Raw genomic sequence first — 22,734 nt, 5'->3', positions numbered from 1 at the left:
TAGCAAACACACCTCCTTCCTCCCACACTGACGGGGAGGCCCCCTCCCTCACCAAGTGCACTTGGCACAGAGCTGCTCCCCCGCAGGGCCGTGCAGGCTACATGACCAACAGCACATTTACAGGGCTCCACACCGGGGCTGCCGTGTCTCCGTCTCTTTATAGCCTTATGTTTGCAGATACTGTTATTTTCAAATAAACTTGAAAAAGAACCCGAAATTTAAAACTTCTCCTAATTGTCAAGTAATGTACATCTGATGGTTCCTTATCGATCTCGTGTAAACATTCATCAGATCTATAAATCCTACCCTCATGATCCACCTCCTAGCGATTACTTCAGATAGCCGTGTCCACCACAATGAACATCTGCTTCATGTGCATGATTGGTACTGTGGTTGGTTAATGACCAAGTACATTCATGTCACACTTTTCTCACTGCTTTTACTTAGGTCTACAGTCTTAACATCTTTGAAGCAAATATGCTAAACTTTTCAAGGACCAGCTAACTGCAACACGCGTGCAAAAATAAGTGTTTATTATTATAATTCAATATCTCAAATTCTCTCTTATTCTCTTCTTTTTTTTTTTTTTTTTTATCCTCACCTGAGGACATTTTTCCATTTTTTGTTCAGGTAGAGTGGGAGGGGGAGAGAGGAAGAGAGAGAGAAACATCGAAGTGAAAGGGACACATCGAGTGGCTGCCACCCGCACAACCAACCAGGGCCGGGGACAAACTGCAACCGAGGTACATGCCCTGAGTGGGAACCGAACCCGGGTCTCTCGGGGCCGCAGGCCGACGCTCTAACCGCTGAGCCAAACCGGCCAGGGCTTATTCTCTTTTTATATGTAGTTTACCAATATTTAATTCTTATAAAAATGCACATGCTCACAAAATACATGCTCAGTATTTTAAAAATTGGAAATAGAAAGAAGTAAAAAAATATGCAGCAGCCTGCAGTCTAAAATCAACCGATGAGAGCATTTTGGCTTATTTTTCCAGATTTCTTTTTTAAACGTACCATTTACATAAAGGAAAATTTTGTGTGTCATTTTTTTATTTTTTCATATCTTACTCTAGGAATTTGATCATGAAGTTTTAGAGCTATTATCAGGAACACTAACGTTTATATAGGTCAACATCGTTTTTCATACATGTAAAAACCAAAGCCAAGACATTACGTGATTCAAGATCATTTGGTAAAGTGAAACCTAAAAGCCACATTTCCTGACTGAATCTTTCATTATGATTTCCTAACCCAGTGTCCTTAAGCAAATCATATACATCTAACTTAAGATGCTAGAACAAATCACTTTATCACCTAAAGAAGCTTCCAGGTCTTAATTTTTCCTATCCTCTTTCTTTCTTCTTAAAACCTAATTATCTGCTCACATGTATATAATACATTCTTACCCACTCCAATTATTTATTATAAACTATGAGCTGACAAGTTCCAAATTATGCCTGTAGCTTGCGCACTCATCTGAACTTCAGACCTATGGCATGTGTATATACAAATGCTTACAGTATAGATCCATGTGGAAGTTGCCCAAGCATATCAAAGCAAACATATCAGCTTTCTGCAAAACCTTTAATAGGTCCTGAATTCCCTGTCCCATAGAAAATATCCCATCTACACAACTGCCCATGCCAATACTCTTAAGTGTTATCCTTAATTTTCCTCTCCCTTTCCCTCATTCTACAAATCTAGCCTCTCAGTATATTATATGAATGCTATCCATGCTGTCATAAATATATCTTAAATCTATGTAATTATCCCTAGTCCGGCCCTAGTGTTGCGCTAGCCGGTTTAGTTCAGCAGTTGGAGCGTCGGCCTGCAGACAAGAGAGTCCCGGGTTCGGTTTCCTCTAGGGGCACGTACCAAAAAAAAAAAAAAAAAAAGTTAAGTCCTCTTTCTTCTCACATGTGGTTAGATTAGAACACACCTTGTTGGCTCCCTCACCCTCTAGTGTCCCCGTCACCTACACCTCCATCCACATTCCCCAGACTGTGGATCAGGTGACCTTTGAGGACACACATCTCCCTGGCCAGGTCACCAGTTGGTTAGAGCACTGTTCTGACATGCCAAGGTTGTGCATTCGATCCCGATCAGGGCACATACAGGAATCAACTAGTGAATGCAGATAAATGGAACAACAAAACTCTCTCTCTCTCTCAAATTAATAAATTAAAATTTTAAAAGATACAAATCTCATTCTTTCCCTTCTTTCCTTCTTTAAAATCTTTCAACGCTTCCCTTCTTCTTAGGTTAAACTTCAAAACCCTCGACATGGCCCACAAACCCTGAAAGGTCTGGCCTCTAGGACCCTCCATCCTTGTATCAAAACACCCACCCCTCTTGGTCTGTACTTCAGCCACACTCAATGTGTCTGCTTTCTCCAGACATTCCATGTTCCCTTGTCCCTCTGGGCCATTCTTCTGCCTAAAGCTGCACCCATCCTCAACCTGGCTAACCTTTTATTACTCAGATTTCACTTCACAAACTCCCCCTCTAACCGTCATCTCCATCCGGGTTAGACGCCCTGCTACCCACTGCCACTGCACCTCCAGTTTCTTAGGCCAATTACATCTACCATTGAATACTGTAATTGCTTATTTTATTTGCTGCCTTCCCATTGAACTGTTTTCTTTTGTGAGATCGAGTATTTTATCTGTCTTGGTCACTGTTTTTCCCAAACCAGCACAATGCCTAGAATGCAGAGCAGCTCAAACGTGACCTGATGATTGGCTATATTCACACCTATGACCTTTAAAGAGATGATTCTTTCCTTTATCTTCCTACCCTGTGAAAACTTTGATAGTTCCCTTATTTTTCCTTTGCCAGGTTCACAACATTTTTCAGTTCACAGAACATAACAGTTAGGATCAGTTGTTGTTTAGTTTTGAAAATATGACCATTCTTTATTAATAGAGTTCATTATGTGTACAATATGGGAGGGAAACAATAACCAGGCCTTTGACAAAGGGGAAAAAATAATTATTTGCAATTTTTACAAGTAAAAATTACAGGGTTAGAAATTTAAGTAAACTTTTATTCTTAGTTAATAATGAATCAATAAATACAGAAATTAAATTATAGTTTGTCTTTCATAAACTATAAGTTATAGCTTATGACTTCATGATAAATGATAATAAATTACATCATTACCCATAAATGACTTTCATCACTATCTAAAGGTTGCACAAAGGAAATCTTAATGGATAAATATCTACAAAAAGCTCCATTTTATAGACTTAAAAAATCACACCGAAACAGACAATTTATGTCTCTACTTCATATTTGGTCACTGTAAATGTATAATCTTCTCTTTTGTTCCAACAAAAATAAGTAACTCCACTTTCGGAAAACTTTTGCTTTCTCTGTTTCATATACTTTCTCCCACATTCTATGTGTTTAAATTTTATCTTTTATACAAAGGTATAAACACTGCTCAATTTCTGTCTCCTCTGTGAGGAGCTGAACACAAACTATCCAACCATCCTCAACTCCATAACACTTTTATCTATATTTTCTAGTGGCATATTGTTTTTTATTTATATTTCCTTTTTTTTTTTATCCTCACCTAAGGACATGTTTCCATTTTTTGTTCAGATAGAGTGGAAGGGAGAGAGAGAGAGAGAGAAACATCGACGTGAAAGGGACACATTGAATGGTTGCCACCCACACGACCCAACCAGGGCCAGGGACAAACCGCAACCGAGGTACGTGCCCTTAGCGGAAACTGAACCCGGGTCTCTCCGGACCACAGGCTGGCACTCTAACCACTGAGCCAAACTGGCCAGGGCTGTTTTTTATTTATATTTCTATAAAAATCATTTCTATCCAGGACCCCTGCATACTCATACATGCTTTGAAATCCATCCTCGTGCTCACAGCTCCCGGAGAGGTGACTTTTCCTGATTAGCCTTCCTGGAGCAGACATCTTTGTAAGTTCTAATTTTCACAAAGCTGTCTGTAAATTAGAAGTAGTCCTGTTTGTGTATACAGTCCTTCTAGACCAGCGATTTTCTACCTTTTTCATCTCATGGCACATATATAATAATTACTAAAATTCTGCAGATAGGAGCAAAATAGGTATAATTTTGATTCATTCACACTAGACGGCTATTGTTGTGTTGGTTGTTGTCATTTTTTTATTTGACAATCTAAGGGAAAAGACGTCAGTGCCCCTGACTAAATAGTCAGGTATCACATGTGTGAAAAATTCTTACGGCACACCGGTTGAAAATTGTTCTAGACTATAAAAACCTGAGAGGAGGAACTTGCATTCATATAAATTTTAGGCACAATGGTTGCTTTAAGAAGTACATGTTGAACATATGAATAAAATCACAGATTCTGTCTGGCGTCACTTACCAAATTGGACTCATTAGGTGGAATGTACTTCTCTGTTCCCATTCGCACAAGTCCATCATGGTAGAGAAATATTTTTAGTGGATCACATGATGTTACCAGAATATAAATTCGTAAATCAAACTTGTAACCTTCCATTAGGAAAGGCTTGTCAATGTATTCTTGAACAATCAAATGATCCTGAGATGGAAGTTTGTCACCATTTCTTATCAATGAAATCCTAAGTTAAAAAAAAAAAAAGAATCAAAAGAACAATTTGATATGGAGTCAAGATGTTTACAAAGTCATACATAATACTCAAGAGGAATACGGTGGAGTAGGTAACTTCAAAGCCTGTCCCTTCACAAAAGCAGTGAATAAATAGCCAAAAAAAAAAAAAAAATAGCTTGTACCAGGGATCATTTAATCAAAACAAAAACAGTTGAATCTATATAAAACAACTTTGTGGCATTTTAACTTACTGTGGTACCATCTCCCAACCCCCAGCTCACCAGCTCAGCAATGGCCTTGAACAACAGCCCATGTTTCCAGTATAGGTACTAATTCTAGAAGGAGCAAAACAGACCTTATTCTAATGGCTACCTTTTTAAAAACCTGTATTGTGGCTCCGTGGAAGACCTCAAAGGACTTGCTTTTATCCTGCCTCACTGGGAACTCTCCAGGGGCGGAGGCAGCTACTTGGGGAGGCAATTACAGAGAACATTTGAAGACAAATGTATTGGTCCCTGCTGCCTAGGGCAACAAAATAACCATTGGGGAAAACATGAGACCTATTAAAAAAATTGGGAGGAAAGACTGAGGAATGAGAATCTTTGGGGAATGGGGTTTTGAAAAGCTCTGGCATATTTCTAAGAATCTAGAAGGCCATGTGCATGCCCGAGGCTTGGTGCATGCTCAGGAAAGACCTGAGAAGGCCCTAAGCTCTTACCTCTGGCTAAGCATCAGGCTCTACACAAGTAGGAAGTAAAGGCTAAGGCAGAGTTGTAAATTGCTTTGTTGAGTGCAGAGGTCATGCTCAAACACAAACACACACACAGAGCTCATCTGTAAGGACTGGGCAATTTTGGGGGGGTGGGATTCCAGGTGTTTAAGAAAATCTCTAATTAATAGCCGACCACTGACCCAACAGAACAGGAACTTTAGTGGCCACACACAACAAAGAATACAGACTTTACAAAATTATTTGAGAAACTCCACTGGACAAATAAACAGCAAGTACAACAAGTATTAACAGCAACAACAAAAACCTACAAAGGAAGGAGAAGTTGATTTCCAGAAGCTGATCTGCTACATTACAGTATTCAAAATGCCCAGTTTTCAAAAAAGAATTATGAGTCATACAAAAAAAAAGAAAGTATGACACATACATAGGAATAGTATCAACTACTATAAACAGTCCCTGAGGAAATCCAGACATTGAGCTAACTGGACAATCAATTATTTAAATCAACTATTTTAAATGTGTTCAAAGAGCTATAGGAAACCATGAAAATGCAATTTCACCAAATTAAGAATATCAGTTGAAATAGAAATTATTTTTTAAAAGGTTAGAGAGAACCTAAACATAAATTCTGAAGTTGAAAAGCACAACAATGAAAATAACAATCACTGGAGAGGCTGAAAAGAAGATATAGGAAGGCATAAAAAAAAAAAGATTTGAAGATGGTCAATTAAGATTAACTCTGAGGAACAGAAAGAAAAAATAATGAAGAAAAATGATCAGAGCTTAAGAGTTCACTATCAAGAATACTAACATACACATAATGGGAGTCTCAAAACAAAGAGAAGAGGTAGAAAGGGGCAGAAAGAATATTTGAATAATTAATAGCTGAAAAGTCATCAATTCCTATTCAAATAACAAGACTGAAGCTACTAGTCATGTCCAAGGAATCCTCAATAATATAAACAGCTGATTTCTCATCAGAAACAATGGAGGCCAAAAGACAGTGAAATAACATGTTCAAAGATCTGACAGTAAAAGAAAAAAGAACTGTTAACCAAGAATTCTGTAGCTGGTAAAACTATTCAAAATTAAAGGAGAAATTAAGACATTCCCAAATAAACAAAAGCTGAGGGAGTTTTTTGCTAGTACCCCTGGCCTACAAGAAATGCTAAAGAGAATCCATCAAGCTGAAACAAAAGGACACTAGACAGTAACTCAAATACACACAAAGAAATAAAGATCACCCCTAAAGGTGATTCATGGTAAATATAAAAGTCACTATTAGTGTAGTTTAGGTTTGTACCTCCTCATTTTTTATATATTATTTAAAGCACAACTGCATAAAATGATAATTATAAATCTATGTCACTGTGCACACAACATACAGGATGTAATTTGTGACAATAATGAGGGGGCAGAGCTCTACAGAAGTTTTTCTTTTTACTATTGAAATTATTAATCCATACAAGACTGCTATAAACCGAGATGTTAATTGTAATCCCAGGGCAACCATTAAAAAAAACTGTGTGTGTGTGTGTGTGTGTGTGTGACAAGGAAATGAAATTAGTACAATAAAAATTATTTAATACACAAGAGGGAAGAAAGGGAATAACTGAGGAATGAAAACTATAAGACATATAGAAAAGAAACAGCAAAATGGCAGAAGTAAATCTTTCCTTATCAATCATTACTTTAGTACAAATGGATGAACTCTCTTATTAAAAAACAAAATTTGGCAGAATGCATTTTTAAAAAACATGGTCCAACTATATGATGTCTATAAAAGATTCATTTTAGATTCAAAGCTTCAAAAAGGTTGTAAGTGAACAAATGGAAAACATATTTCATGCAAACACTAACCAAAATGGACTGCAGTGACTACACTAGCATCAGACAGAATAGATTTTAAGATTAAAATTATTACAAAAGACAAAGAAAAACAGTATATAATGATTTCTTAAAAAGTCAATGCACCAAGAAGATATAATAATTATAAACATATATGCACCTAACAACAGAACTCCAAAATATATAAAGCAAAAACTGATAGAACTGAAAGAAGATAGCGATAGTTCAACAATAAGAGTTGGAGTCGTCAACACCCCACTTTCAATAATGGAGAGGACAACCAAACAAGAGATTAGCAAGGAAATGGATATACTCCACAGATGACAGAGGTGGCCTTTACCTACTCACTACATTGCATGAGATAAACCCTGGAAAGCACAGTATGCTTTTTCAGTCATTTTTTATACTGTTGTCAAATAAGATTAATACTTATGTATAATGTTTTAGCGTTAACTATACATATATAAAAATATAAATTTTAACATTAATTTCTTAACATTAAAATTGAGAAAAATGTTAACTTCAATTATACCCCAAAATGTTTTCTTTGATACTAACATACAGCACCAACTTTGCATTAAACAATTAATATAAAATTTCCATTAATGCTACATGTTTACTTTTTAAATTATTAAACCACAGTTAAAAATAATGCCCAATTAAATTATGATTGAAAGTTAAAGGGAAATTTCTTGAACAATAAGTCACCTGGCAGATACATTACCAAATATATATTTTTCCACAACATTTGAAACAAGAGATTAAAATGACACATATGTTTTTATTAAAGGTTGACTCAGTCACATTGTTTTTGAAAAAGGACATTGCAGAAACCTAACATTAAAAAGTAAAAGGAAATAGAAATATAAATTGTATAATCTATTTTCAGCTAGCATATCTAGTGCTTGGAATTTTAGCTTAATGTGTTCTACTCATTTTCAATCCAATTACCATGGCTATATAAAGATTAAAAATAAGGCAAAATAGAGACAGAATCATAGAGAGCAGGCTGACAGCTGATGAAGGGGGAGTGTTTGGGGGACGGGGTGAAATGGTGAAGGGATTAAGCAACAACAACAACAACAAACCCTCCACAGAGAACAGCAGGTGATTACCAGAGGGAAAAGTGGGTGTGGAGAGGTAGAGAGGGTAAAGGGGGGATAAATGGTGATGGATGAAGACTTGAGTTGGGGTGGTGAACACACAGTATAGTGTACAGATGATGTGTTGTTGAATTGTGCACCTGAAACCTGTATAATTTTGTTAACCAGTGTCATCCCAATAAATTCAATAAAAAGGGGAAAAAACTTATTTGTAAAGCAAAGAAGACACATGTAAGAGTAACTCCTCATTTCTTTCTCCAAGTCAATTTAGCTCTGAATTTTATTCTCCAAGATTACTCTAAAATGATTATAAATACAAGTTTTATGTTAAAAAAAAAATAGAAAACATCTATTTTTACTATTTTGTTGTCTCCTATTAAAGTCTTAAAATCTGTTTATTTAATTTTTAAATTTAATTGCTACTGCCTGTGGGATAGAGTAAAAGGACTCATTAAATATTAGTTCCCCCCAAAAGGAAAGCAATTTTTTCATATTAGCACTGAACCATGAGTGAACGCTAGCATTTATTCCCCTTACCCTCCAATTTTTTATAAATATATTGCAGGTGAAAAATACCTACCCATGACCCATTGCACCATTAGCTGGTTTTACTATAAATGTTTTCTGCTTTCTTTTTTTCTTCAGTTCTTTCATATAGTTCTGGAATTGAGTATATTCAGCAGGAAAGATCCATGTTCGAGGAACAAAGGTATAATCCAGAGGCCGGGACTTGATCATTCTGTAAGTGAGAGATAATATAAAAAGTAATTTCTTTTCAAACGTTTCTAAATTTTCTTTCTGTGATACTGACATTTACTGTAAGGATTTAAATCCATATATTCATTTATTGATTTATTCAGAAAATAACTATTAAGCATCTACTAATGTGCTAGGCACTATTCTGGACACTGGGGATACATCAGTGGAAAAAAAGACACAGTTATCTATCCTATGTACTAATTTAAGTATTAGTAAATCAAACATATATTTGGGTATACACTATGTGCCAGGCACTGGGAATATTAAGATAAGTTGGTATGGTCTCTTCCCTAAGAAATTTACATATATGGTATTAATTAAATACAATGTGATAGATGTAATAAAGGCATATAAGGCAAGATAGTGAGGAAAGATTAACTATGCCTCAGGAATAGGGAATAGGAAATGGCTCATGGCCAGGTGCCACTTATATTGCTTTTCAGAAATGATTTTGAGTCCTCTGGGTCATCCATAGGGAGCTGGTTTTGATTGCCTTTTACTCCAATGTTTTTTGGAGTTTAACTCCTTTTCTGAGAAAACTATGTGAAGCCTTGAGTCAGTAGAGGTTTTGTTTATATGAATTATGTGCTTATACATACGGTTTTATGGCTACAATGAATGTCCTAATATTTTTGTATTTGCTACAAATTAGCCTGTCTATTTGATACATAACTTAAAGATAATACTGGTATAAAATGGCTACTTCTGATGAATCCCAAATGTTAAACATTTTGTATATATTGATTCCCAATAAAAATTGGGAAATATTTTAAAATATTATTCATTTTTAAAAATCTGTTTAAAGCCCTGGCCAGCTTGGCTCAGCAGTTGGAGCATCGGCCCGCGGACCAGAGAGTCCCGGGTTCGTTTCCCGCTAAGGGCACGTACCTCGGTTGTAGTTTGTCCCCGACCCAGTTGGGGTCATGTGGGTGGCAACAACTTGATGTGTCTCTCTCACATCAATATTTCTCTCTCTCTTCCTCCCTCTCTCCCTCCCGCTCTATCTGAAGCTAAATGCAAAAATGTCCTCAGGTGAGGATAAAAAATAAATTAATTAATCAAAGAAATAAAAATCTTTAAAAAAATTTTTTTCTAAATGTATGCAAGTCTTTTATAGATGAGCAAATATTGTAGCAGACATTGTCCCCAAATAAATTTAGTAAAAACTAAAATGTAACCATAGTATATAGTGTGCAGAGAGGTAGGGCCTTATTCTAAGACTAGGGTATGGACTACTTAAGCCACTTGACCTTAAATAATGGGGGTACATTTGGTTACCATATTTCAAGTGTTCTTTCAAGAGAACCCTGTAAGAAAGTTATGTTTTCATTATGAGAAACACTATCATTACCAACTCCATATGTCAAACCCAGAATAAGGCAACAAACTAAATGAACTCAGTACAAAATAGGCTAACACTGACTGGGTTGAAACACACATCTAAAGGAAACACACTAACAATGCTAACATCTTTGTTTCTGTTGCCAACACCTATCAATGTATCTATTGTATTTTTAACAATGAAATCAAATTAGATCAAGTTAAAGCTTTAATTAAAACAGTATAGTTTTATGCTAACCATGTAGTTTTTATGAATAACATTTTTTCACATGTATGTTTGGAAAAAGTTAAAGCATACATATATTCAAGAGAAATATTTCATTTAAGTAATCTAGCACAAATCATTTGATGTGATAATGTGTAACTTCAAAAGAGACATTTGGTCTTGCTTAGGAATTTGAGAATCTTGGGGCAATTTCTGCTCATTGCTCTGTTGTGGATTTACGACGTTATATTAAACATGTGATTTACTAGGTTAATTTTTTATTACTAGGTTAATGCTTTTTTCTATTAGATTATATTTTCCTTCAGGAGAATTTCAAGGGTTCCACAGATGTGTGTGAGGGGGTCTACATTAAACCTTCTGCCTCTCCCAACCATAGTCTCCTGTTCTTTACAGAGAAGCCAGAATAATATTTTCAAAATGCAAATCTGGTAATAAATACTAACTTCATCACCCCCTCTTGTTGTATAGCATTTAGAATAAAGACCATAATCTTAAAAATCACCCTTCTGTTTATCTCTCCCCCGTTCCTCATCAGTATTTCTGTGCTCCAGCTACACCTGGCCTAATTTCAGTACCTGGACTCTTCATGCTTTCCACCACATGACCTCGGCCCATGCTATTCTTCCTGACCAGAAGGCTGTTACCTGCCATCTTCACCAGCGAGCTCCTGCTCATCATTTATATTTCAGCTTCCATATCACTTCCACAGAAACACTCTCCACTGCCTCCTGAAGTTAGAAGCCCTTCACTACACACTGGCTTAGAACTATGTACCTCTACTTCTAACACTTGTCACACAGCTGCAATCCAAAGCTATAAAAGCCACAAGTCTGCTTTTGATCACCTCATGTACCCAGAACCCAGTACACTGCCTGGCATGTTTAATAAATGCCAGGCAGTGTGTTTAAGAAATATGCTTAATAAATATGTGTAAAGTGAAAATAAATGACTTAAATAAAACACATGTTCAAAACTTTACAGAAGTAATCCTCTTCCTCTGAAATCCATACTTCCTGGAATCCCTATGTTAATCGATCACAACGCCTACACAGCATCCTACCCAGAAACCTAGGAGTCATCTTGGAAACTTCTCTCCTCCTCCCCTTCCATTCTTACATCATAGCAGTTTTCAGGTCCTATCAATTCTATATCCTTCATGTTTTCCAGACTTATTTTCTCTTCCCCACTCCCATTCTATCTCTTCTTTGGCTTGTTTGCTGCTCATTATTTCTCACTGAGATGTTAACAATCATCTTCTCCGGGGTGTTCTCCCTTCAGTCCTACCTTGACTGAATCCATTATCTATACTGCCACTAAGATCATCTAAAACATTATTTCTCTCCTTAAACCCATTAAATAACTCCTTATTTCTCAGGATAAACAGAAATGTTGGTTGAGTATTTAAAAAGATTAAAGAATCAATGATTAAATAACATATAATAACATGGTATAGACAGCCTGGCCTTTGCATTATCTCCAGCTTCATCTCAAGTTGAGCCTCCCTACATCCTGTATAACCACAGAAACTGCTTAAAGTTCCCCAAACATACCACGTTGCTTGAAGTCTACATATATTTTCTCCCACTGTTGACTTTGCCTTCAATCTCCTTGCCTTCTTCTCAAAGGGTGAAATTCTATGCACTTTTCAATGTCCATCTCATATTTAATTTCTCTGGAAAGCCTTCCCTGCCCTCCCAAAAGTAATCTCTCCCACTGTCTTTGTCGCCACCGCAGGCAGACTCTGCCTCTAACGTGGCATCATCGGACCGCACTGTACGGTCAGGCTCTCCCTCACTACACTGAGCTCCAGGCAGGGACTGGGTGTATTTATCTTGCTTATGTCAAAGCTGGGCTTAAAATACACTTGCAAAAAATATTTGTTGAGTGCTAGGCAGACACTAGACCTTATTTATCTTGTTTACTTCAAAGTTAGCAGTCTCTAGGGGATAAAAAGACATTCAAAAATATTTGTTGGGTGAATGGATATGAACTTTCACATGGATATATACAGATACTTCTTTAATTGCACACACAATTGTACTAACCTTCCTCTCTGAAAGAGATCTCTTTTTAAAAATGTTTCTCAACTTATCAGTCAACTTCCTTAAACTAAAAAAAAAAAAAAACCTAATCAACAGAAATATAAACTGCATAAAAATTCTATAGTTCATTTGGTACTTGAGTCCCTGTGAACAGTTTTTCCCATGAAGGCAGATTGCCACTCTAAACAGTGGTCCCAGGAATAAATATATGTGCATGTATGTCCCCGGGAGGGCATATATGGGTGGGGGAGCAAAAGTAGGTTTACATTTGTTCGTGTGGAAAATAATACAATAATTAATAACTACTAATGCAAGAATAAACTATGTTTAACGTACTCACAACTGTAAACCTATTTTTCCCCACCATGTATATATGTGGTCTACATGTGTGTGTGCCTGGCACATAATATATTATGTTCAATTACCAGTATATGAATACACAGACGCACACATGACAATAATGCAACAGATTAGCTCCTGCAAGGTTTAACTGAAAATAAATAAGTACATATTGAATAACAAGTAAAAAGAACCCTGAGATTCTGGAAACCAAGATTCTGCTCCAGCTCTATTATAAACTATTTGTTTGACTTTGTGCAACTTATTTCTCTGACCTTCAGTTACCTCCTCTGCAAAGTGCAGAAATAGAACCAGAGAACTTTTAAGACCCTCCCAGCTCTAAAATTCTCTCTTCCATCCAAATATTATTTCAAATCAATGTAACTTTGTGAAAGATAGCACTATAATATTCAAAATGTAAATTTCTAACAGATCTATTCTATTATAAGAAAATGAAGATTACTTGGTCATATTTCTTGCTAAGAAATCCTTCCTACAGATCTCCCCCATTCCTGGAAAATGGTTGATCCTCTGGAAAATAAAAAAGTAAGCATTAATATTCTCAATGACTTAATGGATACATTCATTTATACTATAATACAGTTATTACCATCTTTTACATTTTCATGTTTTAATAAACTGACAGTTATTTATGTAAAATATTTAAATTAAATGACCTGATGACCTGTAATGAAGTAAAGAATATATAGTAATCAGAGAATAAAATGGCACAATTTTAAAGAAATCAGAAAAATGGTATTCATTTAGACAGTAAAGTTAAAATTTTTGGGGTTGAATACTGGTAATTCATTGTCAAATTTATTTTTTGCATTCTAGGTTTACTATATTCATACAGATAAGCATTGTAGAAAAACTGGTGAAATGGACTTATTAGTTCCCTATAGTAAACTCTGTATTACCCTCTATACCAGCAGATGAAGAGCTATATAAAATGTCAATTGTCTAAAATTCTGTGCATTTGACTTTTTAAACATAAGTTTGTATCACATCCTAAAAATAAAAGAATGAAACCAGATCTACAACTGACATGGTATTACCACATGATCTCTCTATGCAATCTATTCCACATCACTCATCTTTAAGCACAATGCAAAGCACCATTCCTGGACAAGTTTTCTTCTATTAATTCCTATTCAAAGATGTGCAGAGATTTAATGTTACATCTGAAAGGATGCAGGCTTCATGCAGAGTTAGTACTGGACAGCAACAAAACAGGCTATTCAGGTAAGTTAGGACTGCAATTTACTATAACAACGTATTAAGAACCATTTCTAAAGAAAAGTGTAAGGGGATTCATACAACTTTCCTAATGGCCAGTAACTGGTCACGATGAATCCCCACCTGGTAGTTTTGCAGCTCTGCAATCTTCTCCTGCTGGACTGCAGAGTCGCACCATATAAGGTTACTTGTTTCATCCTCATCTGGAGTTTTCATAAAGCCCATTTCATCGATTACTAAACGCACTGCAAGTAAACGGTTAAGTCAAACCAAAATTAAAACACTTCTGAAATATATTTAATAGGGAAATATATATATATTAGCTCAAAGTATTTCATTGGCAAAATATCCATTAGTTATAGCATAACCTCATTTTGAGTTACAACAATTTATCTAGGACCAAATTGCACTCAACAGTAACTGAGAACCATTTTTAGGTTACACCCCAAATCCTTAGTTTTAATCCCTTGAGATTTAACAGGTACACAGCACTGTAAAGAGCCCAGTGATTATTCATGGCACAAGGAAAACATCTGCACAGATGAGACGACACCTCTCTCAAGTGTCGTCTCTTTCATGGCGTTTTCATAACCTTGGGCTAGGTACAAAAGGGAAAGGGGAAAAATAGCCCCTGATCACTAAATCATTAGACCTAAACTATACATTCCACCTCCCTAGTTCCAATTATATTTTGCAGTTAAAACCAAGTCAGCATGTTGACTCAGGATACAAAATAATAAAGCAGAATTCACTGCACAGATTCAGAAACTGGCTCTGCAATCAAACCCTGTGATCTTACTGGAAAAAAATGTATGCTCCAAGGAAAGCTTGTTTTTCAGTACAAATTATTTATGGACTCTTCCTCTGATCTAGATAGCAATAATGAACATATTGACATTTTTCTTCCAATAAATTTCAAGTTAATTCTTATCTACAATAAAGATAAGCAAAATACTTAGGATAAATTTTGGGTTCCAACAGAATTCTAAGTCTAAAAGAATGGTGTAACTATTCAGCAGCACTTCGGTGTTTTATTTTTAAATGTTTACATTCACTGGTATCTAATATGTGAGGAGAAATGGTAAATGCGATCAATTGGGTGAATTTATTTGGCTCAAGTATGAAATGAATGAGGGAACACCTGCTGGTCTCCAGTCCTGGGGACTCTTGTTTGTTTCTTGGCTGAGGAAAAAGAAGGTACTTTTTGTGACAGTGCCTAGAACAGAGGCCTAAAAGAGGTCAGGGACTGGAAGTGGATGAGGTCGGGGAGGGGACTGCTGGGCAGGAGTTGCTGTTTTCCATGACAGGCTCAGTAAAGCTTGGGGTTGTTCTGAAGGTCCAGGTAACAACGTACAAGCGTTGGGGAAAGGGCTGTTCCTCTCTCATCTGCCACAGATCACCAGGCAGCCCTGGCGTCCGGAGGGCTCAGGAGCTGCTGTGCCGCCTAAATTTCATGGGGAGGGCCAGGGCAATAGCAGTGCAGCCTGGGAGACTCCTTAGCTGACTCACAGGCAGAAGACAAGGATGAGGCCGGAACAGCAGCCGAGGAGCAGACCTGTTCCTGAGTATGAGACGCGTCTCTGGGCCTCTCAGAAATAAGTGGGAAGACCAGATGACAGAACTGCACCCAGAATCAGTATGAAAAATACTAATGCAACTTCGGGCCTCTGCACACTTCCTACGAAAGTGAGAGGGACCTGGACTTAAACACTCTCCTTTAAACCAAGGTTCCTTGTGAACCCCTGAGGACCTTAAAAGTGAGAAGATGAGTTAACACCACCCATCAATCACATTCACAAAGGTCACCTTACTCTTACGTTTTACTCTGGAAAATATGCTGCAAATAAACCCCGAACCTTTCACCTCTCACCCTCTCACACCAACGTGCTTGACACAGTCTCCTCTAGGGAAACCTGTTGGGACAGAATTGGGGGACCTCAATTCCACTAAAATACTCCACTGATGGTTGATGAGCTTTGGTCACTTATTGTAAATGAAAATGAGATGCTCAAAGATTAATAAGGCTAAGAAAAATTAGCATCCTTGAGGTTCACATTATTTTCCTCAACTCTTTTAGTGCAAAATAATTAAGAAATGAGGAATATTATTTGCGTACTTGGTATTCATAATGAGTTTTGCATTGCTGGGCAAAAGTATCTTAATTTCAAGCAATTGATTCTTCTTATCTGTTCTCCACACTGAAGATACTATTTACACACAGAGACTAGAAGCTCTTTAATAAAAAGCAACAGCATCTTCAAAAAATTTTGTATAAGGGAGAGAAATATGTTTTTACTCTATTCTTTAAGTCAGGTTCTCATTGCTTAATAAAAATCTCAAGTTTTACACTGTTCATTTTATATTTAACATTTTAATCTATTTAATGTTCATATTATTTTATACTTGATTTTTACATTAAGTTTAATCAAAACCATTCCATTTATAACTAAAGTTTTTCATTTACACTGATATTGTATTTGATTATTGACATGTTAAGTATCTCATAAAAAAATGAGATTTTATAAAAAGCATTTAAAAACCGATTCCATAAAAGAAAACATCGCTCTGAATTTTTACACATTTTTCAACATCAAACTAGTTTTTGCAACAAGTATGAAAATTTCATGATTTTGAGGAGACCTACCAATTTCAAACTTTGTCCCAGCAACATTTGCTGTAATTGTTTCCTTCTTTTTCTTCTTTGTGACTTTCCTTCTTATTGTGCTTTGATAAGGCAATTCTGTATTCAGATCCAAGGAAGAGGGTCCCTGAATAACTTTAAAAGAAATGTAAACCAACCAAATATGATTGAAATAACAAAAATTCCACATCAGAGAACACAAATACCCTCCCCAAAAATGTAAAATTTTAAGTTGTGGTTCTTTAAGAGTCCTCAGTTAATTTTTAATTCTTGAAAGTAATTAGCAATGATGCTCTATAATATATCTATAGTTTGTAATGTGATTAAGTCAATCTGCTTACCTCTTTCTTGAGGCAGAGATGGCATTATTGCCTGTGTCGATCAGCAAGCAGTGTGTGCTCTGTACCAAGCTCTCAAGAAATCTGGAAGGTCTGCATTCGTCTAAGTAGGATGTGGCTTCAAACCTCTGAAAGTCCCTATCATATTATCTTGGTGGAATACTCAGATTTCAGGGCACTGAAGTTATGGGATAAGAAGATACCTGCAGGGATTTTCAAACAAAGCCATTTAGAAAACAACTTTTATGAAATTTTTTTATATCTATGAATACTGTTTATAAAAGTAAAGTAAAAATAAAAGTTAATGTATTCAATCAACAAATATTTGTTAATTTACTAACCCTTATGCAAAATGGCAGGTGATGGTTGCCTGTCCTAAAAAGTACAGTCAAGAGGAGGTTTTATTCAAGTCACATGTTATATTTACATGCAATAAATAGCACGCCTTCCACAGACAAGGACAATAATAACAATATTCACTACCATTTACTGAACACTATCTTCGGCCACATAATCTTTCAACAAAACTATGAGATAGAAGCTTTTATCCCCATCTCACAGATAAGTAAATGGAGCACAGGAAGGATAAATGTTTACAAAGAAAGTGACCAAGTGGAGATTAACATCTCTCTGATGTCAAAACCAATGGGACCCCATACAACCTTCAACCTAATGCCATAAACTTAACTACTTTTAAAATGAAACCATGCAAGGCAGAGGTCACATGCTGAAAGAATGCAGAGAAAAATGACTCCTTTTTAGGGTATGTGTGTGTGATGGACAAGAAGGGCCGGTAGACTATAAAATAGACAACACTTGAATTGTGCCTTTAAAAATGAGAGCAATTTTGAAAGTCAGAAAACAGGAAGAGTCATTATTATGATGATCTTATTTAGGCACACAACAGAATGAAATAAATTTAATTAATGAATAAATTTATTAGATTTGGCTACACCCCAACATGATCTATATTACACTTCACTTACATTTTCATTGTGTGTATATGCATGTAGTTATTTATGTCCTTACTATATTATACTGTCAACTTTCTAATTTCTCACTTCATATTGTAAGAATCATGAGTTCTAGTCAAATGTCTCTAAACATAATGAAGAAGTATAAAACATACCACAATAAACAAAGGTAGGATATCAACATCTTTATCAGATTTATTAGAATTCAGAAATACTCATCAATTCAGCTACATAAAATATGATTCATATACATTGCCCCAAATAATCATTATTAAAAAGATTCATTGTAAAAGAAAATTTAGAGCTTAATTTGTTTTAAGGTAATATTTTTACTAGAATAATTCTCTAGAATATTTCAATCCCAAAACTTAGAAAGATTATTTATTACAGACCAACTGTCGGCAATTACTGTGCTAAGAATCTAAAATATTTTACCTCATTAACAAACCTACAACTTAGGTATCATTTCCCCCAATTTTTCAGATATGGAAACTAAGGCTAAATAAGTTAAATAAATCAAGGTAACAGCATATAAATAGAAAACCTAGGCTTTGAACCCAGTTCTGATTATCCTATTCACGAAGTCCCCCTATTTTCAGACACCTATTGATGTGTCATATAGATGTACAGGAAGTTTGCAACCCTACTGCTGTACATACTACAAATATAGGTACATTCTGGAAATTCACAATACTTCAAACCAAACAGTAAAATCACAGTAAATGTCCCTAACCTGATCTCAGCTCCCAATTCCAAGCTGGAAAAAGACTAGGTTACTTTTCAGAATAAAAACAAGGAATACACTACAGTTCAGATTGATTTATTTCTGGAAGCTCTGTGATACCTCAGGGAGGTAGCTATTTGAGTTTACGAGTCCTTGTCCAACACCTTGTTACTGGAGTACACAAAGATCCTCTTATGGTAACAGAGTACTTATTACATTGAAAGTAGGTGACAAAGTTAACAAGAGTTTGAGAACATTGTTTGCCCAACTATACTAACATTAAATTAGTATTTGTTAGAGGCTCTAAGAACTAATTTGTTAATTTCTGACTTAAATAATGAGCCAAAGGACTTTGATATGCATAGAGCTCAAAACAAGAACTATTAATCCCTTCCTCCACCCGCACAGGAATTTAAAGGCTTTAAAATCATTCTTTCCATTTATATGCTTTAATTCAAGTTATGGTTTGGTGAGTAACAATAAAAGTGCTTTAATAAAGTCAAGGATTTGATTCTACCATTCCGATTCTAATCATTTCACTTTATTCTAAGTCAGAGATTTGAGATGGCAGATTGATTACACCCCTCAGATAAGCTATGGTTACCTACTTTCTGAAAGTGGAAAGCATGTTTTAGTTACTTCCAAAATACTTGAAGCCACTGGTTTCTTAAGTTTAGCTGCACAGTTGATTCACCCAAGGAGCTTTTAAAAATCTGGTGCCAGGGCTGCACCCCAGATGCAGGTGGGGCCCAGGCATCAGCATTTTAAAGCTCTGCAAATGATTCTAGTGTGTAGTCAAGGTTGACAGCCTCTGCTGTAAGCACACAATGCACTGAACCAAATAATAGTTCATTATAATATACACATATAAAATTATTTTTAAAAAGAAAATTAGTGTAACTATATTTTAAAAAGGCCAAATAGCCCAGCCAGTGTGGGTCAGTGGTTGAGCATCGACCCATGCACCAAGAGGTCACCGGTTCAATTCCCAGCAGGGCAAATGCCCAGGTTGTGGGCCCGATCCCCAGTGAGGGGCATGCAGGAGGTAGCTAATCGATGTTCTCTCTCATCGATGTTTCTATCTCTCTCTCTCTCTCTCTCCCTTCCTCTCTCTCTAAAATTAATGAAGGAAAAAAAATTTTTTAAAAAGGTCAAATAAGTTGAAATCACCTATAAAAATCCCCATATCTAGTTCAACAAAAAAATCAAAGAAAAGAATTAGATCACCAGATGTCAATTTCTAAGACAAAGAAACAATATTATTTTGCAAATAAAGAAACCATTTCCAAAAGGAATCAATTTCCAAGATTTCAGGCAATTGGTAGCTTGAATGTAGAACTTCAAGTGCCACCATGCAAAACAATACATGCCCAAGACTGAAACAACAACAAAAAAGAATTCCAATCCATTTGCACTGGAGTACCCTTCTTCCCAGTTTTTTTCCATTGAATTTCTACCCATCATTTAAAATCCAAATATCTGGACTTCCGGTCAAGATGGTGGGGTAGGTAAACGCAGTATCGCCTCCTCCCACAACCACATCAAAATTACAACTAAACTACAGAACAACCATCACTCAGAACCACCTGAAATCGAGCTGAATGGAAGTCCTACAACTACGGAATTAAAGAAGCAGCCACATCAAGACTGGTAGGAGGGGCGGAGGGGCGGAGGGGCGGAGGCGCAGACGGGCTGGTCCCACACCCAAGTGTGGCGGATAAAAATCAGGAGGATACCTTGGCTGTGAAGGTCCTCCCTGAGGAGTGAGGGGTCCCCGTCCCACACCAGGTGCCCAGCTCAGGGTTCCAGTGCCAGAAAGAGAAGTTCCCATCACTTCTGGCTGGAAAAACCAGCTGGAACTGAGGATGAGGGAGGCTGAGGCTGCTGGAGCCCCAGGCAGTTCCTCTTAAAGGGCCCACACACAGACTTACTTGGACTTGCTCCCTCTGAGCTCCAGCAGGGAGGAGAGGCAGCTTGAGGGGCACCAGAGATGTGCGGTGAAGAACTGAGCTGTTTGGCCTTGGGACAAGGGCTGGAGAGGCAGATTTCTCTCAGACAGACTGCTGGTGGAAGCCTTTGTTCCTTTGGTGAGCCCTTCCCTGGGGCAGCAGACAGCCGCCATACCTGGGACTGCAGCAACCTGGCTCACACTGTTTGCCCCACCTTGGTGATTCCCTGAGGCCCTGCCTTATCCAACTTTTGGGCCAGACAAGCTGTTTCCAATGGCTTTACCATAGGATTAACCTGTCTTGGATCCTGCTTCAGATTTTCCTAAAATCTTTCAATCAAGCAGCATCTGGTCTCAGTGAACCCCATACCTCTTGTTAAGTGGCCCCAGGCCTGGCGCTAGAAGCAGCCAGCCTTGGTTCACAACTTGGATTTTCCTGGGCACCTCCAAGAACAACACAAGAAGAAACCATCTGGAGATCACTCTGTGGCTTATGCTGGGTGGGCGTGGATAGAACACAGGCAGTGGCTGACCTTAACCCAGAGACAGCACACCCAGTGGACAGCTTCAGACCATATCGAAACACTACGACCCAACCACCTCCACAAGTGACACACTCAATGAGTGGACTCAGTGGATACCAGAGCCCTGATGAAGTAAATCTTGCTTAGTGTGGTGGGCCCCTACACAGCTGATTCTCTGGGGTAGTTGGGGGCCAGTGGTCAGTGGGCACAGCCAGCCCTTGCAGCTGATCAGCCTAAGCAGGTCCCTCCCATCGACGTGCCAACAGCAATCAAGACTCAATTACAACAGAAGAGTGTACAGTCCACATTAGGGGTGCACCTCAAGGGCCTAGTTTGGGTGATCAGGGAAGCTGTGCCACTGGATCCTACAGGACACCTACAACAATAGGCCACCCTACAAAGCCTAGGGGACATACAACTCTACCTAATACATAGAAACAAACACAGGGAGGCAGCCAAAATGAGGAGACAGAAACATGTCCCAAATGAAAGAAAAGAATGAAACTCCAGGAAAAGAACTAAACAGTGGTAAGCAATCAATTAGATGCAAAGTTCAAAACACTGGTTATAAGGATACTGGAACTTCAAGGAACTTAGTGAGAATTTCAAGGAACTTAGTGAGAACTTCAAGAAACTTAAGGAGACCTCCAAGCAACTTAGTGAGAACATCGACAATATAAAAAAGGACCAGTCTGAAATGAAGGAGGCACTAACTGAAATCAAACATTAAATTACAGAGAATCAATAGTAGAGGAGGTAAAGCCAAGAAACAAACCATCGATTTGGAATGTAAGGAAGCAGAAAACACCCAATCAGATCAGCAAAAAGAAAAAAGAATAAAAAAATGAGGCTAGTAAGGAGCCTCTGGGACAACTTTAAGTGTGCCAACATTCACATCATAAGGGAGGAAAGAGAGCAAGAAATTGAAAACCTATTTGAATAAATAATGACAGAAAACTCCCCTAACTTGGTGAAGGAAACAGACATACAAGTCCAGGAAGCACACAGAGTCCCAAACAAGATGAACCCAAAGAGGTCCACACCAAGACACATCATCATCAAAATGCCAAAGGTTAGAGACAAAGGGAGAATCTTAAACGCAAGAGAAAAGCAGTTTGTTACCTACAAAGGAGCTCCCATAAGACTGTCAGCTGATTTCGCAAAAGAAACTTTGCAGACAGAAAGCAGTGGTAAGAGATATTCAAGGTGATGAAAATCAACAACCTACAACCACGATTACTCTATCCTGCAAAGCTATCATTTAGACTTGATGAACATATGAAGTGTTTCCCAGACAAGAAAAAGCGAAAGGAGTTCATCAGCACTAAACCAGTATTATATGAAATATTGAAGCATCTTCTTGAAGGAGAAGTA

General features: G+C 37.1%; 1 protein-coding gene across 2 annotated transcripts in view; it reads right to left on the bottom strand.

The window, feature by feature from the left end:
- The window catches only part of TTLL7 (tubulin tyrosine ligase like 7), a 136,010-nt gene that overhangs the window by 68,880 nt on the left and 44,396 nt on the right, over positions 1-22,734 (bottom strand). For both annotated transcript variants that reach the window (XM_036256038.1, XM_036256037.1), the window contains exons 2-7: positions 17,194-17,393; positions 16,856-16,987; positions 14,335-14,456; positions 13,436-13,503; positions 8,846-9,004; positions 4,375-4,591 (exon numbers count right to left, since the gene is read on the bottom strand). In XM_036256038.1, coding sequence (XP_036111931.1) covers positions 4,375-4,591; positions 8,846-9,004; positions 13,436-13,503; positions 14,335-14,456; positions 16,856-16,987; positions 17,194-17,218 — 723 coding nt within the window. In that variant the 5' untranslated portion in view covers positions 17,219-17,393. The remainder of the gene's footprint in view (positions 1-4,374; positions 4,592-8,845; positions 9,005-13,435; positions 13,504-14,334; positions 14,457-16,855; positions 16,988-17,193; positions 17,394-22,734) is intronic.

This window comes from Molossus molossus, unplaced genomic scaffold (assembly GCF_014108415.1).
Source record: "Molossus molossus isolate mMolMol1 unplaced genomic scaffold, mMolMol1.p scaffold_m16_p_12, whole genome shotgun sequence".
In the NCBI taxonomy this organism is placed as follows: domain Eukaryota; kingdom Metazoa; phylum Chordata; class Mammalia; order Chiroptera; family Molossidae; genus Molossus; species Molossus molossus.
Note: the sequence above shows the minus strand (reverse complement) of the source record. Positions and strands in the feature narration are given on the sequence as shown.